The 18,119-nt window shown below is 38.1% G+C and overlaps 1 protein-coding gene across 1 annotated transcript; it reads left to right on the top strand.

Moving 5' to 3' along the window:
- The first annotated feature begins 8,436 nt into the window (after window positions 1–8,436).
- On the top strand, window positions 8,437–14,430 carry LOC107625650 (serine/threonine-protein kinase BSK6). Its single transcript, XM_088503673.1, has 9 exons — window positions 8,437–8,718; window positions 8,884–9,104; window positions 9,174–9,309; window positions 9,395–9,634; window positions 9,719–9,804; window positions 9,891–10,079; window positions 11,824–11,991; window positions 13,042–13,155; window positions 14,094–14,430. The coding sequence occupies exons 1-9, from the start codon at window positions 8,637–8,639 to the stop codon at window positions 14,334–14,336; spliced, it is 1,479 nt and encodes a 492-aa protein (XP_088359799.1). The 5' UTR covers window positions 8,437–8,636; the 3' UTR covers window positions 14,337–14,430.
- Window positions 14,431–18,119: the final 3,689 nt, after the last annotated feature.

Genomic DNA, 18,119 nt, shown 5'->3' on the forward strand with positions numbered 1-18,119 from the left:
GAATCCTTTCATCAAGGTGACGTACAAGAGGTTGTCGGCTGTAGATAAGCAAATAGCTGACGTACTTTTTGCCATTTTTGAAAAGAACCCCGTGAACCCTCATCTTCTTATGGGTGAACGGGAGGCCGCCAGGAGCTATATTCGTGAGTTGTCTTCTTTGTTTGCCTACGTTTCTTTATTGTTGTTTTTCTTTTCCCGATCTAACGACTAACGTGCCTGTTGTTCGTTGCAGTGGAAATGTCTGCCACCGTGACCGGTCTTGAGAATCTGATGAAGACCTTTTTTGAAGCCAGTGACGACGAGAATGCCGAAGAGAAGGATGCTGGTAAGTCGGAGGGTCCTTCTGGGGAGAAGGAGAATCAGGCTGTGCCTTCTCCCCAGGGTGCCGATGTGTCGGGGAAACAGGTTGCAGGGGGCCAGGCTTCCCCTACCCGTGAGGAAGGGCCCGCTGAAGGACACACGTCTCTCACCCCCCATCCGGATAGTGACGTGGAGCTCATCCATACTCCTAAGAAGCGAAAGATGTCTTCCAGCCCGGAAGGGGCCCTTACCATAATGGAAAGAAACTTTGATGCTACCAAATTTATTGATACCCAGTTGTTGCCCGGGACAGAGGAGCATTTTCACGAGACCGAACTGTCCGGGCAGGCGAGGTGGATGTATCGCACCTTGCTTCGTGGGGTCGTGATAGCTCAGAAGGCTGAATTTGAGTTATCGGGGATGGAGGCGCTCCGAAGGAAGCTTGAGTCCTCTGTTAAGGCGAACAATGACTTCAAGGCTCAAGTTGAACTTCTCCAGGGTCAGCTGTCCGAGATGGGGGGAAAGCTTAGCGCTGCTGAGGAGAAATCGTCGTTTGTTGCGGAGAGGTTGAAGGCGTCCGATGAGACCGTGGCCCGGCTTCTTGAGCGTGAGATGACATTGGAGGGTCAGCTGAACGCCGCTCAGGGTCGGGTTGTCGCCTTGGAAAAAGAGCGGGAGCAGGCCATCTCGGAGGCGAAAACCGCTAAAGCTGAAGCCGCTGAGCTTAAGAAGAAGCTTAAGGTGACCAAGGAGCAAGGGAAGAATGCCATCTCGATGACCGAAGATGCCCTGAAGGCTCAGCTGAGGACCGCAGCTCCTGATTTCGACACATCGTCAATTGGCGTTTTCAAGACTATCCAGGACGGAAAGATTGCTGACATGCCGAGGAAGTAAGGTCTTGTAACTTAGGATATTTTGTAACGCGTTTGCTGAACAACTTATTGCTCGTTTTTTGTTTTGACTCTTTATAAGTTATGCTTACTTGGTCGTTTGGCCGGGTTGCCGTTTACTATATTTGTTGTCGTTATTTCTCTTGGGGGGCTCGCGCCCGTTTTCCCGTTTTATGATTGTTATGGCTTGGATCGCCGTGGTCGTGTTGTCGTCGCAGTTGGCTTTGGCCGTAACGAAGATGGCCCCCGGGGTGATCAGTCCCGGTCTGCCGTTTTAAGGCGCGCTCGTGTGCGGCGCACGTAGGGAAGAGGTAGACATGTACGAAAATTTTTTTGACAAGTATGAGTTAATCGTTAGCTAAGCAAATTAATCAATATGGCGAATATTTGACAAGATAAAAAGGTAGATTGTCATGCAAACAAAGCAGGTATTTACTATTTCTTTAGGTTCTCAGGTCGGCGAGTCGTCTGGTCATGGGTAGAACCTTCTTAGGCTACCCGCATTCCATGTTCTGGGCACTTCCTTGCCGTCGAGTCTTTCGAGCTTGTAAGCACCTTTGCCGAGTACCTCCCTTACCCTGTAGGGACCTTCCCAATTTGCCGCCAGCTTGCCTTCCCCTGGGGTCGGGACGCCGATGTCGTTGCGTCGCAGGACGAGGTCCCTTTCCTCGAAATCTCGTTTGAGGACTTTTGCGTTGTAACGCAGAGCTATTCTTTGTTTCAGCGCCGTTTCTGTTAGGTGAGCCATCTCCCTTGTTTCCTCAATCAGGTCCTTTTCGACCGCTTCGCTCATGCCCGCGAGTAGTAGTCGGGGGCTCGGTTCGCCGATTTCGACTGGTATCACCGCATCGACCCCGTATGTTAGGCGAAAGGGAGTTTCCCCCGTGGCGCTTTGCTCGGTTGTCCGGTAAGACCATAGGACGGAGGAGAGTTCGTCAGCCCAGCTTCCTTTCTTATTGTCTAGGCGCTTCTTTAGACCAAGAAGGACGACTTTGTTTGCGGCTTCTACCTGCCCGTTTGTTTGGGGATGTTCTACCGAGGAGAACTTTTGCTTTATCCCTAGGCCAGAGAGGAACTCCATGAACTTCTTGTCTGTGAACTGGGTCCCATTGTCTGAGATAACGACTTCCGGGATACCGAAACGGGTTATCACCTGCTTCCACATGAACTTCCGACAGTTGGAGGACGATATCGTAGCCAGCGGTTCAGCCTCCACCCATTTGGTGTAGTAGTCGATGGCGACAATGAGGTATTTGACTTGTCCTGGGCCGACCGGGAAAGGCCCCAGGAGGTCGACTCCCCATTGTGTGAAAGGTCGAGTAGTCGTCAGAGAATTTAGCTCGGAGGCCGGTGCCTTGTGGAAGTTGGCGTTTTGTTGACACTTTATACATTTTTTGACAAATTCCTTTGAGTCTTTCATCATTGTTGGCCAATAGTATCCTGCTCGGATGAGCTTCCTTGCTAGGGCTTTGCCCCCGATGTGGTGTCCACAACACCCCTCATGGACTTCTCTAAGCACGTAGTCCGTCTGGTCGGGGTGCAAACACTTCAACAGGGGCTGGCTGAGTCCCTTTTTGAATAGTTGTCCCTGTATAATTGCGTATGTGGCCGCCTCCCTTCTTAAGGCTTTGGCTGCTTTCTCATCTTCGGGCAACTTGCTGAGTTCCAGGAAGTTGGTGATGGGGTCTAGCCATGAGGGGTTTGACTTCGTCAAATGGAGGGCGACCGTTGGTTCCTTCACCATACCTTGGATGAGGGACCGGTTACCCGATCCTGGCTTTGTGCTCGCCAGCTTAGACAGGAGGTCCGCCCATGTGTTCCTTTCTCTTGGGACGTGTTGGACGATGACCTCCTGTAACTGACTCGTTATTTCTCTAACCTTTTCCAAGTATTTTTGCAGGAGGGGGTCCCGGGCTTGGTAGCTTCCGTTTACCTGCGAGGTGACAACTTGTGAGTCGCTGCATACTTCGACCTTTGTCGCTCCGACTTCCCGAGCTAATGTTAGTCCGCCCAAGAGAGCTTCATATTCTGCTTGGTTGTTCGACACTGGAAACTCGAACTTAGTCGATTGTTCATAGATGACCCCTGCTGGGCTTTCTAGGATGACCCCTGCTCCCCCGGACGTTTGGTTGGAGGCTCCGTCAACGTGGAGCCTCCACCGTGTGCCCGTTTCCTCGGGAGGGTGCCCCGTCACTTCAACCAGAAAGTCTGCCATTGCCTGAGCTTTGATCGCGTGTCGGGGTTCATACTGTAGGTCGTATTGGGAGAGCTCGATGGCCCAGGTCATCATCCTACCGGCCAAGTCAGGCTTTTGCAGTACTTAGCGAATCGCCTGGTCCGTCCTTACGACTATACAATGGCTCTGGAAGTATTGTCTTAACCTTCGGGAGGAGACTAGGAGCGCCAGCGCCAGTTTTTCCAGCTTGCTGTATTTCAGTTCTGGTCCTTGGAGGACCCTGCTAACGAAATAAACAGGTTGTTGGGTCTTTTCCCCTTCTCTGACGAGCACCGTGGCCATTTCTTCCTCGGTTACCGATAGGTAGAGATAGAGCGGTTCTCCGGCCCTGGGTTTTCCGAGAACTGGTGGTGCCACTAAAATCTGCTTGAAGTGGTTGAATGCCTCCTCGCATGCTGAGGTCCATTCGAACGTCATTCCTTTTTTCATTAGATTGAAGAAAGGTAGGGCTCTTGCTGCTGACGCACCGAGGAATTGGGACAAAGCCGTTAACCTCCCGGCAAGTCGTTGGATGTCTTTGATACAGCCCGGGCTCTTCATCTGGAGAACTGCCTGACACTTCTCGGGGTTGGTTTCCACCCCTCTTTGAGTAATCATGAATCCCAAGAACTTACCGGCCTCCATGGCAAACGCGCACTTGAGCGGATTAAGCCTCATGCCGTGTTGCCGGAGGGACGAAAAAACACCATCAAGGTCGCTAAGGAGGTCGTTGGGTCGTGTAGTCTTCGCGAGTATGTCATCCACGTAGACTTCTACTGTTTTGCCTATGAGTTCACTGAATATCTTATTCATCAGCCTTTGGTACGTGGCCCCAGCGTTTTTCAAACCGAAAGGCATTACCCTGTAACAATAGATTCCTCTTGGTGTTATGAACGCCGTTTTTTCTTCGTCAGGTCGGTGCATCGGTATCTGATTGTATCCTGAGTAGGCGTCCATGAAGCTCAGATACCGGTATCCCGCCGCTGCATCAACGAGTGCGTCAATGTTAGGTAGAGGGTAGCAATCCTTGGGACACGCCTTGTTGAGGTCAGAGTAGTCTACGCACATTCTCCACCTCCCATTGTGCTTTTTGACCAAGACCACGTTTGACAACCAAGTCGAGTAGTCCAGTTCTCGGATGAATCCTGCTTCTAGGAGGCTGGCCGTTTGCCTGGCTACCTCTTCTGCTCTTTCTTGCGACATTTTTCTCCTCCTCTGGGCCACTGGCTTGGTTCCCGCCTTGACGGCCAGATGATGCGATATGAGCTGGGGATCTATCCCGGGCATATCGGCAGGCGTCCAGGCAAAGAGGTCGGCATTAGCCCTGATCATTTCCATCAATGGCTCCTTCATTTTGTGGGGGAGGTTCCTGTTTATCAATGTGAATTTATCGTCCTCCTCGCCGACCCTGAACTTTTCCAAGTCCCCTTCTGGCTCTGGTCTAGGTTTGTCGTCTATTCTGGCGTCTAGGTCAGCCAGGAAGACCCCAGACGCTTCTTTGGATTTTTTCCTGAGAGAGAGGCTGGCGTGGTCGCAAGCGACTGCCGTTTCCAAGTCGCCTTTGATGGATCCTATGGATCCGTCATCAGTGACAAACTTCATCACCAGCAGCTTTGTGCTAATGGCGGCCCCCAGGTCGTTAATGGTTTTTCTCCCCAGGATGATGTTATAAGCCGTGGAGTCTCGTAATATTACGAAGTCCGCCATGACTGTTCGTCGCTTTTGCCCCTGTCCCACAGAGGTTGGGAGTGAGATGATTCCATCCGGCTTGATGAAGTGGTCCCCCAACCCTACCACACCGTGCTGGTGGGTCGTCAGGTCGGCGTCCCTTAGTCCCAGGGCATCGAAAACGTTTCGAAACATGATGTTTGAGTCTGCCCCCGTATCTACCAGGATTCGTTTGACGAGGCCCGTTCCGACCCTGGCCGTGATGACCATGGGCAGACTTTCTGGTGCCTCGTCAAACCATTGGTCCTCTGGGCCGAAGGAGATGGGTGGGATACCTCGGAAACTTCTACCTGTCGAGGTGGAGACCACTAGGACCTTGGCGTCTTTTTTCTGTGCTGACTTTGACCTTGGGGCGGTATTCCTGGCCGTTACCACGTTTACCACCGTAAGGCCGTGGTCGTCACCCTCTGGTTCCTGCCGTCGCCTTGTTGGCCGGGATCTATCTTCGCTATCGTGGTCCCGGTTACGTCTCCTTGGTTCCCGTATAAGGTGGGAGAAGTCGGCAAGTTTCCCATCCCTGATAGCTTGCTCCAGGGCGTCTTTTAGGTCGAAGCAGTCTTGGGTCTTGTGTCCGTAACCCTTGTGGTACTCGCAGTAGAGGTTCTTGTTTCCTCCCGTCCTGTCTTTCAGAGGTCGGGGCTTTGACAGTATCCCCTTTTCTGCTATCTATTGGTAAACTTCGGTGATTGGTGCTGTGAGGGGGGTATAATTGGTGAACTTCCCAACTCGGGGGAACGGTTTGGGTGTTTTACCCGGACCGCCATCCCTGGCGTGTTCCTTTGGTCTTTCTCTGCCTTCATAGTGCCGGGCTTGGTTGTAGGCGGGCTGCCGCTTATTGGCAGCCACGACCCGGCTGACTTCTTCGTCATTGATGTATTCTTTGGCCACGCACTGGATCTCTTGCATTGTCCAAACGGGCTTTGTGGTAAGGTGTTTCCTGAAGTCCTCATTCGAGAGCCCGTTCGTCAAGCATAGACTTGCCACCGAGTCCGTTAGACGTCAATTTCCAGGCACTCGTCATTGAAACGGTCCAGGTATTTCCTGGTCGGCTCTCCGGGTCTTTGTGTCACCCCTAGCAAATTGATTAGGTGTTTGGCTTTGACAATCCTGGTCGTGAATTGAGCCAAGAAGGCGTGGCTGATGTCGGAGAATTGAGTCACCGAGCCCTGCGGGAGGTTGTTGAACCACCGTATCGCCAGGCCCGCCAAGGTGACCGGGAAGGCGCGACATCTGACCTCGTCTCCTACCCCTTCCAGGTTCATTCTGGCCTCAAAGGCCGTCAAGTGTTCCAGGGGATCTTGTGTTCCATCATACTTCATGTCTGTTGGCTTGTCGAAGTGTTTCGGCAGCCGGACCTCGAGTACGGAACGGTGGAAAGGGGTCGCTCCAATTATCACTGGTCCCCGGGTAGTTCTCCCCGGCTCGTCATTCTCCCGACGGCCGTCCTCTTCGCCTCTGTTCGAAGCACGCCGTCTCTCGTATCGGGCGTAAATGATGGGGTCTCGACTTCTTCTTCTGGCTCGTCCCCGTCCCCCCGTGCTCTCCGACTCGTATTGGGGGCTGGGTGAGCGCCTCGAGCTACTCCTTGAACGGGAACGGGTGGGGCTTCGCTCCGGGGTGCGTTGGTCGCGTTCTCTTTCGGCTAGCCGGCGTTCTAAGTCTTGCATCCTATGGCGCAACTCTTGCATTATCCTGGCGTGGTTGTCGCCAGTTCCTCCGAAGGGGCGTCTTTCGTGAGTCTGCGTCGCATCCCTCGGAGGCGACCTCTGCTGTTGTCGGGTTTCTATCGAAACGGCGCCTCCCCCAAGCACGGGAGGCGCGGCCTCGCTGCCGGTCCCAGTCTGGACTAGTACGAAGTCCATGGACGATCCCCACAGACGGCGCCAATGTTCGGTAGGTCGGTTACCGGACGGTTCGGGTCAGGACCCAGGGTGAAGGAAAGGGCTCGTCTGGTCACGGTCTTCCAGTCCGGGGCTAGCGAGGTCCCGAGCACGTCGTGTGAGAGAAGAGGGAGGGTGCCACCTGCAAAGACACTCCGACGCTCTTGTCAGAATATGTGCAAGCGAAATGAGGGTGGTGTAGGGATGTGACGTACCTCGGGGGAAGAGCCATTCTTCCCCTTATATACATGTCAGTCCTGGGCCCCTCTGGAGGTCAGGCCCATATTTTTAGGGACGCTGTCCCATAGCTGTGTGTGAGCTGTATGGGACGCGTGTCAGGGTCGGTTGAAGGGCGCGTAGCCGGGCCGGGTGGAGCTCGGGTCGGGTTGACCCGCAGGAGTCCTGGGCTGGGCCGTAACAAATGGTCAGTCAGTAAATGAGAAATGATTATTCTCCAAACAAAAAGTATATTCCTTCTTGATTAATTGTGCATATATATATAGACACACACACAAATATTACTTTTTAAAAAATAATTTTCGCTTTTAGTAAATTTTAAGCAAAATGATGAGAATGCAGTAAAAGCAAAAAGCTCAAACCGAAAAGTTAATAATGGTAGCAAAGGCCCTTTATCCCTTTACAATTTAACGATAAAAAAAAGTGTCCATTTCAAAGGGAAAGGCTAAATAAAAAATAAACAATATTTTTTACATGTGAATGCTGGGTAGGAAGGAAACTATAAGAAGATCTGTCCTCTTTAAGATAATCATATATGGATGTAATTTGTCTAAGATTCAATCTATATATTCCTGTTAATAAGACAACTTTTTATTTGCATATGACCATAACGATTAACGATCATTAAATCTTTTTATTGTCTATTATTTCAAAAATAAATTGATATTGGTAACTTGGTGTATATATATTTTTGCAATGTATTTGACTATTTGTTAACATCATTTGGTGACTATACAAATTTTTACATTATTCAATTATGTGTAAGTTTTTTATTTTTAATTTTTTAATAATATTTTTCAATTTCACACATAACAAAAAATTGACATTAGACTATAAAAAGAAAATTTAGGAGGTCAGCAATTTTATTAAAATTTGACCAATACTTAACCAACAAAAAAAAAAGTGAGTAATCTTACATTATTAGATGTAATCTCACATCATTAAAAATACTAATAATAACTAATTGATGGCTACAAATCACAAAAACTGCTATCCTAACATTCCTCTTTCTAATAATCATGTTACACGTACATTAAAATTAATTTCTAGTATAAATTATACATTAAAATACAAATACATATTAAAAATGAGTTACACAATATATAATAACTAATTTTAGTCGCTAAATTTAATATATAAATAATATTTTTGAAATTTCAAATAGTTCTTGAAACAACCTAAAAGTAGATAAGTAGCAGTAGGTAGAAACCTTTTTGAATCGCCACATAAACTATTTCCATTTATTCTCACAGAAGAATCATAACACCAAAATGCATGCGTTCTCATCAACAATAATAAGCACTCCATGATCATTTAGCCATATTCATCACCATCACCCTCCTCCTCCTCCTCCATTTTTTTTTCACTCTTAGCTTGCACATATACATGGGAGCTCGTTGCTCCAAATTCTCTTTTTGCTGGTTCCACTCGAACCTCAAACCATGTGTCCTTGAATCCCCCGACCAAGGTTAGTTTCTTATGTTTCGTCTCAGTCCCAAATTATTCTTAAAATATATTTAATGCGACTAAATATATAACCATTTATTAATATAATTTCTAGAGTAGGTATTAAATATGATTGAGAAATCTATGGAAATGTTTCTGGGCCTTGAAAGATGTGATTTTGTTGCAGAAAATGGTGGAAAGAGTGAAAAGGAGTTGTGTGTGAGGTTTGGAGAGTTCAAGTTGGAGGAACTGAAGGGTGCAACAAACGGTTTCAGTTCGGAGAACATAGTGTCTGAGCATGGAGAGAAGGCTCCCAATGTGGTCTACAAAGGGAAGCTTCAAAATGGAAATTCCATCGCCATTAAACGCTTCAACAAGTTTGCTTGGCCCGATTCTCGCCAATTCCTTGTTCGTTAACAACAACTACTTTTCTCTTACTCATATCAATTATCTATATAAAAATGAATAATGTTGCAGGAAGAAGCAAGGCAAGTGGGGAGCCTTAGAAGTGAACGTTTGGCGAATTTGATTGGTTATTGCTATGAAGGGGAAGAGAGGCTTCTAGTTGCTGAGTTCATGCCCCATGAAACACTTGCCAAACATCTCTTTCATTGTACCTTATTCTTTTTCTTTCTTTCTAATTAATATACTAATATTTCATTAATAACCTCCACTTATTTTATTTTTTATGGATGCAGGGGAGAGAGAGCCAATGAAATGGGCAATGAGGTTGAGGGTGGCATTGTACTTAGCTCAAGGTCTAGAGTATTGCACAAGTAAAGGAAGGGGTTTGTATCATGATCTGAATGCCTATAGAATCTTGTTTGACCAGGATGGTAATCCTAGGTTGTCTTGCTTTGGCCTCATGAAGAACAGCAGAGATGGCAAGAGTTACAGCACTAATTTGGCTTTCACCCCTCCTGAGTATCTAAGGACTGGTATAATCTATTGATGGAACCACTCTTTATATGCTTGAAATGTTACAATAATTGTAATAACCTTCTTGGTTTATATATATGCAGGGAGAGTGACCCCAGAGAGTGTGGTTTATAGTTTTGGAACATTGTTGCTTGATCTCTTGAGTGGTAAACATATTCCCCCAAGCCATGTAAGTTTGCTTTTAATTTCAAAACAAAATCATTGAGTCATTCTTAATTAAGAGAGAAATTGATTTTGTAATCATCAAATTTGCAGGCACTTGACCTTATTCGGGGGAAGAATTTCTTGATGTTGATGGATTCAGCGTTGGAGGGTCATTTCTCAAAAGATGATGGAACAGAGTTGGTTCGTTTGGCTTCTCGTTGTTTGCAGTATGAACCTCGTGAGAGGCCAAATGCTAAGTCTCTTGTTGCTTCTCTCATCTCACTTCACAAACAATCAGAGGTACTACTTACACATTCACACTAAAAATTGAATTAAACTAAACACAAATATATCGTGATTAATTTTAGTGTATAAATATTATTTCTATATATAATATACTAATATTTTATCCGTAATAATATTTATGAAAGTATAAATTTTTTAAAATTACATAGATTTTTGTTTTGATATTATATATTATGTTAAAAAAAATTATAAAATCAAATTACTTTTACAAAAATATCGTATGGGACAAAAGTTTTTATCGACTAAGAAGACTAGAATTTTAGTAAAAAAAATTCTTAATTTTTGATAAAAAAATTTAATTTTAATTATAATAAAAAAGTGACATGTGACATATTTTAGTATTAAAACTAGTAATATATAATATATAATATATGTACCAACAGTATTCTTGAATCCTATTTGTTTTTATGGTTGATATATATAGATATATTATTTTATAAGATGTCTTCTATTATGATAAGCCTATTTCTCATGAAATATTTCCCTTCTTTCATGGTTTCTGAACAGCCTTAAATAATAAATTAGGCAATAAGTTACATTCAGCTACTGTATATAACGAGAATGAGAGAAGTTTTAGTGGACAAATTTTTGTTCTTAAATATTCTTGATTATATATATATCGATAAAAAAAATAATTTTGCAATTTTTAAGATTTGAATTTAAGACTTCTTAGTTAAAGTACAAGATAGTGTTTACATATATTTGTTATTATATACGCAAATGTTCACTTTTTTATTTTTTATATTAGAATGACAATGGTATTTTTTTAGATTATGAATTGTTGGGGTGTTATTTTTAAATGTGGCACAATTTAATTTGGACTCTCCGATTTATAAAAAATACAAAAATTAGATCTTTTTATTTTTGAGGTACAAAAATTGAACTCTCCAATATAAAAAATTAGACCTTTCGATTTCTACTTCAAAAAAAATTAAAATATAAAAATCAGACTCAATAATTTCTGTACCTTCTACAATTTTAACCCATCTCGCATCCACAAAAAAAATTAGCCGCAAACGTTTACATGCACCTAATCTAATCACTAAATTCTTAGTAGTATGATGTTAAGGATAGGTTTAATTTAAGTAGGGTAGTTTTGGATATTTTACACATATTTTTTGTCGATTTGGTTTAGTGAGAGGTTTTTCCTAAATTTTAAAATCGAAAACCGAAACGAATCGGTAAAAACAAGGCAAAAATTCAGTATTTCGATTGTTTCAGTTTGTTCAATTTTTGTTTTTTTTTTTTGGTTGATCGATTTTGAATTATCCCAGTATGATGATGTTAACTGTTATTGTCAACGAATGTGAAAGAAAACAAAACAACTATTGTTAATAAAAAATACCAATATACATTAAAAATATGTTTTTATATGTATTTAATTTGTGTATATATATATTACAACTAAATAATTAAATCTATCGTAGTAAGTTGACCAAAAAGATGTTTTGTTGACCAAAAAAATCTATCGTAGTAAAATAATTAATTTTTTTTTTAATCAAATATAAGGAAACTCAAATTCGTAATTTCTTAACTGAGTATAGAGAAATTGTACCATTTGAGCTATAAATAAATTTGTATACAATAGTATAATAAATTTTTTTTATAAAATGTTAAATACATATTTGTATATATTGTGATTGATGAGTAACTCATTTTTAATGTATACTTAACACTATTGATATTAATTCCATATTGGGAAGACTATAATATCTCATTATGGATAGTAAATGAGCAGGTTCCCTCATATGTTCTGATGGGTCTGAAGCATGAAACTACATTATCCTCAACAAAGCAATTGGCATTGACACCTTTTGGGGAAGCTTGTTTAAGAGTGGACCTTACTGCCATACATGAAATATTAGAGAAGATTGGTTACAAAGATGATGAAGGAATTGCCAATGAGGTTTGAGTGTTTGACCCTCCATCTTCACTTCACTCCGGGTTTGGGTCAAATTAGGGTTAAACTAAAACTCAAATTTGACCCAAAATAATTTTTACTATTGATTTAAATTAGATTATTTTTATTTTTAGAAGTTATAAACTTTTTATATCAAAAAACAACTCAAGATATAATAATCAATGTTTTGAAAATCAAACCGACAAAAAATAAAAAAATTCAAAAGTTTAAATATTTAAATGAAATTCAACTGAAGTTAAACTAGATATAATAAAATAATATATTTATTATGTACATAATATATATCTTTTAAAAAAATAAATTTTTTTGTTAATTATTTTAAATTAATTAATCATTAAAAAGTCCAGGGTAAGTGGTTTAATTTTTTTTTTTTTTTTTTTGGTTTTTTTTTATCAATTTATTGACAATTGATTTTAACCTAAAATCAGTTTAGTAATTGATTTTTGGTTAATTCGCTCAAATCGGTTGATTAGGTTCTAATAATAATAATAATAATAATAAAAGAATTACTAATTTACTATGTATCCTATAAAATTACAGGATGCTAATATTCTTAACTAAAATTGTCACCTCTCGTTAACTAAAATTAATTTTTAAAGTTTAAAACCTTAAAAAGTCACCAAAAAAAACCTTAAAAATAAATCTTTAATCATTGATTCTAAAATGATAAAGTGATATTAGCTCTCCCTCTTTGCTAAAGTTTTTCAATTTACTCCTTATTCTCACTATTTTATTTTTTATGATGATAAAATAATTTTTTCTATTGAGAATAATTTGAAAATAATATATAATAAAAGAATGAAAGTATTAATTAGGTAGTAACAATATCTAATTCCTATAAAATTTTATGGAATCACATGGTTTACAATATTATCATTATTTATTTCTTAAAATGAATTCTTTTAAAGAATTATTTGATTATAGATGGAATTTTAGAATGAAATTTCAGAACCCAAACCCAATCAAGTAAAATTTGGGCTGGGCCAAGTAATTGGAGTGGGCTGAAAGCACTAAATTGTTATTGTGGAATTGCAGCTTTCATTTCAATTATGGACCAGTCAAATGCAGGAGACCTTGAATTTGAAGAAGCATGGAGATACTGCTTTTCGAGCAAAGGACTTTGCCACTGCCATTAATTGCTATACTCAAGTAAGTGCCCTTTGTGTTCATGTACAATGTTGTTTCTGCATCAATGACTAATAGGAGCTTGAATCCCTTTGAATATTATTATCTAAAAGAAATGAATTTGCTTCTTTAAAATTTTGTACTAATAAAAGGATTGAAACTCATTAATTTTGGGTCATGTTATATGAAAGTAGTGATTTTTTTAAACAACCACTTGCCTATGATGGACGGACATGGACACTGATACCGATACTACATGACACGACATGGAACATACGGAGACACAAATTTTAAAATTTTATAAGAGGGATATATAAAATATAAAGTATTTTTTAGATAAATCGTAATGATATTTTGATATTTTATTAATATCAAAATATATATTTTAATTTTTTAATTATATCAAATATTTAAAATATATTTTGTTGTAATAAATAATAATATATATTATATCTAAATTTATTTTAAGAATATACGTTAAGAATAAGACTGGACACGCTGACACGTGATGATATTTAAGTGTGTCGAAGCATGTCCAAAGAAGAATTTTTCATTTTTTATTAAGACACAGTTGGACACAACAGACACGCATGTCGGACGAATGTTGATGAGTGTAGTGTCCGAAATATGTCCGACATGTGGACACGACAACTCAACGAAGTATCCGTGTTTCATAGCCACTTGCAAACTAATTAATGGATGTAATGATAATTGTGATAGGGTATTAAGTAGTTGGTTAAATGAGAACTAATTTAGTAGTTTAAATAATATTTTTATTTATCTAAGAAATTATTTTTTTAGATCATTGAAACAATTCAATAAGATAATTTATCATCAGGCGATGTAATAGGCCAAATTCCAATAACATGTACTCCATGGACTGTGACAATTTGAATTGCTAGTTGGTTTGTTCACTATTGCACACAAAGTCTTATTATGTTGTTTACTTTTGAATGGATCAGTTCATAGATGGAGGAACAATGGTATCACCAACAGTGTATGCAAGGAGGTGCTTATCATATTTGATGAAAGAGAAAGGAGAAGAAGCATTAGGAGATGCAATGCAAGCCCAAACAGTGTCTCCTCAATGGCTCACTGCTTTCTATCTTCAAGCAGCTTGTCTCTTCACCCTTGGAATGGATCATGATGCTCAACAAACTCTCAACCATGCCACTAACATGGAACCCAAAACAAACAAAATTTGATACTTTTCTACACAATTCTAATCATTTCTTTTCTTGGAATATAGTATAAGTAGTAATGACTGGTTTGGAATTTTATTGGTGCAGCCACTTTTTCATCTCCTTCTTCTCCAAAAAAATATTATTTTCATCACTGAAAAAGAATAATATTTGTGTATTATTAAAATAAAATTTGCATATTTTAAAATTCATGTTGGTTGATCATTGAGGATTTTTGAACCAATAATAGCAATCATTACTTAGAGCAAATTAGTAACAATTATTAATATTGACTTAGTCCTAGTTACACAACTCTGTTCCATATATATACCAGACAGTTACAACAGACTTCACAACTAACACACTTTAAAAAGTAACTAACCATCACAAAATACTCATCATTTGAAACCTTGAGCAACTAATCTAACTTTAAATGTCTATATTTCATCATTTGAAAGTTTCTTGACAGCAAAGACCCACTTTCAACCTATGATTTTAGCATCTTTTGGTGGTTGGACCAAAGTCCATATTTGATTCCTCTTCCAATGAGGTATGGTAAGAGCAATAGATATTGTTTTAGGTAATTTTACATCACTTTTGGTATCTGATATAGTGGTGACTAGAGCTTTTGGCTTGACAATTCTAGCCTTAGCTCTAATTATTATTGGATGCTTATTACTTATGGGATAAATAAAGGTAGGGGAGGGGTTGTTTTTGGATTTCTGGTATAGGAATTGGAGTGGGAGACGCTGTATTTGATGTAGCTTGAGACATTGTTTTCATCTTCATTTGATTTTTGCAAAGGCATTCTTTTATCTTTTTATTTGCTTTATGCTAATTTTTTTTTTTTTTTACTTTTGAGACTCACCAAAGATCGAATTTTAAATCTTTCGGACAAAGAATTCTGATACCATCAACAGAATTATGGTGCAGCAGAACAAACTCAGAGCAAAATAGTTACGATTATCAATATTGAAACGTGAAGAATTTTACACTAACTCAGCCTTAGTTACACAACTCTGTTCTATATATATACCCAAGTCTGCTAAAGCAGTTACAACAGACTTCATAACATATTTTAAAAAGTAACTAACCATAACAAAATGCTCAAATAAGGCCAAGTTATACACTTGTCCTTATTCTCATTTCTATACTCAATAATTTTATTTTCTCTTTTCTTCTGTCAATACTAACGTCGCATATAAAAAAGTTCCGTTAAGTAAAGTTATAAGTTATTTTAAAAATTAATCCAAATTTGTCAAATACTTTATGATCTTGTTATAAATTTTTTCCTTTTTGTTTTGGAAAAAAAAACATGTTAGCATTTTTTCTACTATTAATAGTTAATTTCAAAGTAACAAACTGAATTTTTATTAAATGAATGAAAAGATCATTCATACTTTCAAAAGGATTATCATTTAAATTTTATCAAAATATTTTGACTTTTAAGTATTATTTATTATTTATTTCCGTTTTATTAAAGGTAAGAGCATGTTAAATATAACTGATATTTAAAGCTATGTCTATTAATGAAGTGTTATTTATATTCAAAGGAACCAACTAATATATATAGCCATATGCATCTAGTTTAGATATTAGTAATCAGTGTTTTAATTTGGGAGAAATGCTAGGCAAGCAACTTTTGTGATTTGTAACCATCAACGATGGTTTTAATGGTGTGAGATTGGTGTGAGATTTCATTCAATAACTTATTTTTCTTTGTTGGCTACATGCTGGCCAAAATTTAAGAAAGTTGTTGCCCCCTAGAATTTTCCTTTAATTTGGTGTAAGTAAATATTAATTAAATTAAAAATAAATAATATATGTAGCATAGTTAAAAAAAATTTTGGATTTCTTATTTCATATTTGTCTCTAATAATATAAAGGTGTGAAGGATAACAGTAAAAATTTATATATAGTTATATTCATATAAAATTACTAGTTAAGAACCATTAAATAATTTAATATATTTAATTAAATTATTATCTAATAATTTTTAACTAATAATTTTACATAAAAATCGCTACACGTAAACTTTTATCCATATACACAATAATAAACTTTGGAATTCTTGGTGGAGTAATGCTGGCCGCATATAATTTCTACTCATATCTTTATAATTACTCAAATAATTTGGGATATATCCATCCAAACTTTTGGATACACTTAGATGTTTGCTCACGAAATTGTGAAGACATGCCAAGTGAATTGGGACCAGCAGCATTACTCCTTTTTTTTTTTTTTTTTTTTCCTTTTTTGATGGTTGAAAAGCAAATAACGAAAATGAACTATTCTGAGAAGAAATAAGATTGTACATCATGGAAAGAAATATGGAGAAAAATAACAGAGCACAACAATTTTTTTTTAGTTTGTCTCCTCCCTTCATTGTTTCTTTTGAAATTTCAATTATTTATGTAATTTATTTTCTCATTGCAATTTTTTTTAAATAAGGGGAAAAGAAGAAACAAATAGAACTTTTAAAATAAGTAATGTTACTCATAACCTCACACAAATTTAAGTATCATTATTCATTCTTTTTTTTTTTCCTAAAATAAAGTTTCTTACTTTTCTTCCTTATCTGATTTCCTGTATACAATAATTCATAGAAATCTCAGCTGTCATGAATTGTTTATGTCATTTTCTTTTAGATATGGATATATGATATTATAATGGCTATTATTTAAACGTTTCTTATGAATTTAAGAGTATGGTACGCGTACTTCTTATTATCATTTTCTTATTGACTACATTATTGGTAAATATGGGAAAGTTTTTTATTTGAACTTTTGATAAATAATTTAAGTCAGCAAGGAATAAGACTAGAAAATATAAATATTAATTAATTAATTAATTAAAAAAGGTTATTTAAAATTTTAAATAATATAATATTTTATGATATAAATATAAATAATATCATATTAAAACTTAAAAATTTAAATATATAAAAATTTTACCTTACTATACAATAACTTTGAATTCAAATGTTAATTTAAAGTATAATTTGTTAATAATTATAATCTATAATTTATATATAATAAGTATTAATATCATAATTATTATCAAATAAATATTATTGAAAGAATTTTAAATATTTTTGAAATACCAATATTTTAATAATTTAAACCGTTGATATATATATATTAAAATTAATGGTTAAAATTACTGAAAATTCGATATTTCAGGAACACTTGAAAATTTTCTAATATTATTACCCCATACGTTTTTCAAAGCGAACCAATTCGTTGCATGGCTGTATGTAATTGTAATGGTTGTCTTAACTCATAACCAAGTTGTTACGTACATGTTTGGTAGCACGTCATTTTCTATATTAAATAATTAATGTTAAAGCATCTAATTGAAGGAAATGAAAATGTAAGTTCTGAGAAAAACAAAAGAAATTGAAATTGTAACGTTCCATCAATCCATCATGAGTTCTTCACTTAGAAGACGCAATGTTCACGTGAGAATCTGCATCTTCACCTGAATTCCATGCTAAATACTATATAGTTAGTAGGTACCTCATAAGTTCTAAATTTCTAATTGTAGCAATATAACACTTTTCTTAATGAGATTGATTAAGCCTTGTTTACTATTAAATGAAGAACTATAACTATTAATCAAGGTGCAATTACTATTTGGTCATCACCAAACGTTATAGTAAAATTTGAACAACTAAATATTTTTCTTGCTGGATTAAAGAAGGGTAATTCACACAAAAAAAATTAAATGTGGATCAATATTACATTAATGTCCTAAAATAAAATGGCTTACATACATGTCCAATTTTATCTTTATAATGAAATTCGA

This window comes from Arachis ipaensis, chromosome B2 (assembly GCF_059453495.1).
Source record: "Arachis ipaensis isolate K30076 ecotype BB chromosome B2, ASM5945349v1, whole genome shotgun sequence".
NCBI lineage: Eukaryota > Viridiplantae > Streptophyta > Magnoliopsida > Fabales > Fabaceae > Arachis > Arachis ipaensis.

Bases quoted from the DNA above. Each gene is read 5' to 3' on its own strand.
- LOC107625650 (XM_088503673.1), top strand. From the start codon at position 8,637: ATGGGAGCTCGTTGCTCCAAATTCTCTTTTTGCTGGTTCCACTCGAAC. The intron at 9,105-9,173 runs GTTCGTTAACAA...ATAATGTTGCAG, and splicing joins CCGATTCTCGCCAATTCCTT to GAAGAAGCAAGGCAAGTGGG. The intron at 13,156-14,093 runs GTAAGTGCCCTT...TGAATGGATCAG, and splicing joins CCATTAATTGCTATACTCAA to TTCATAGATGGAGGAACAAT.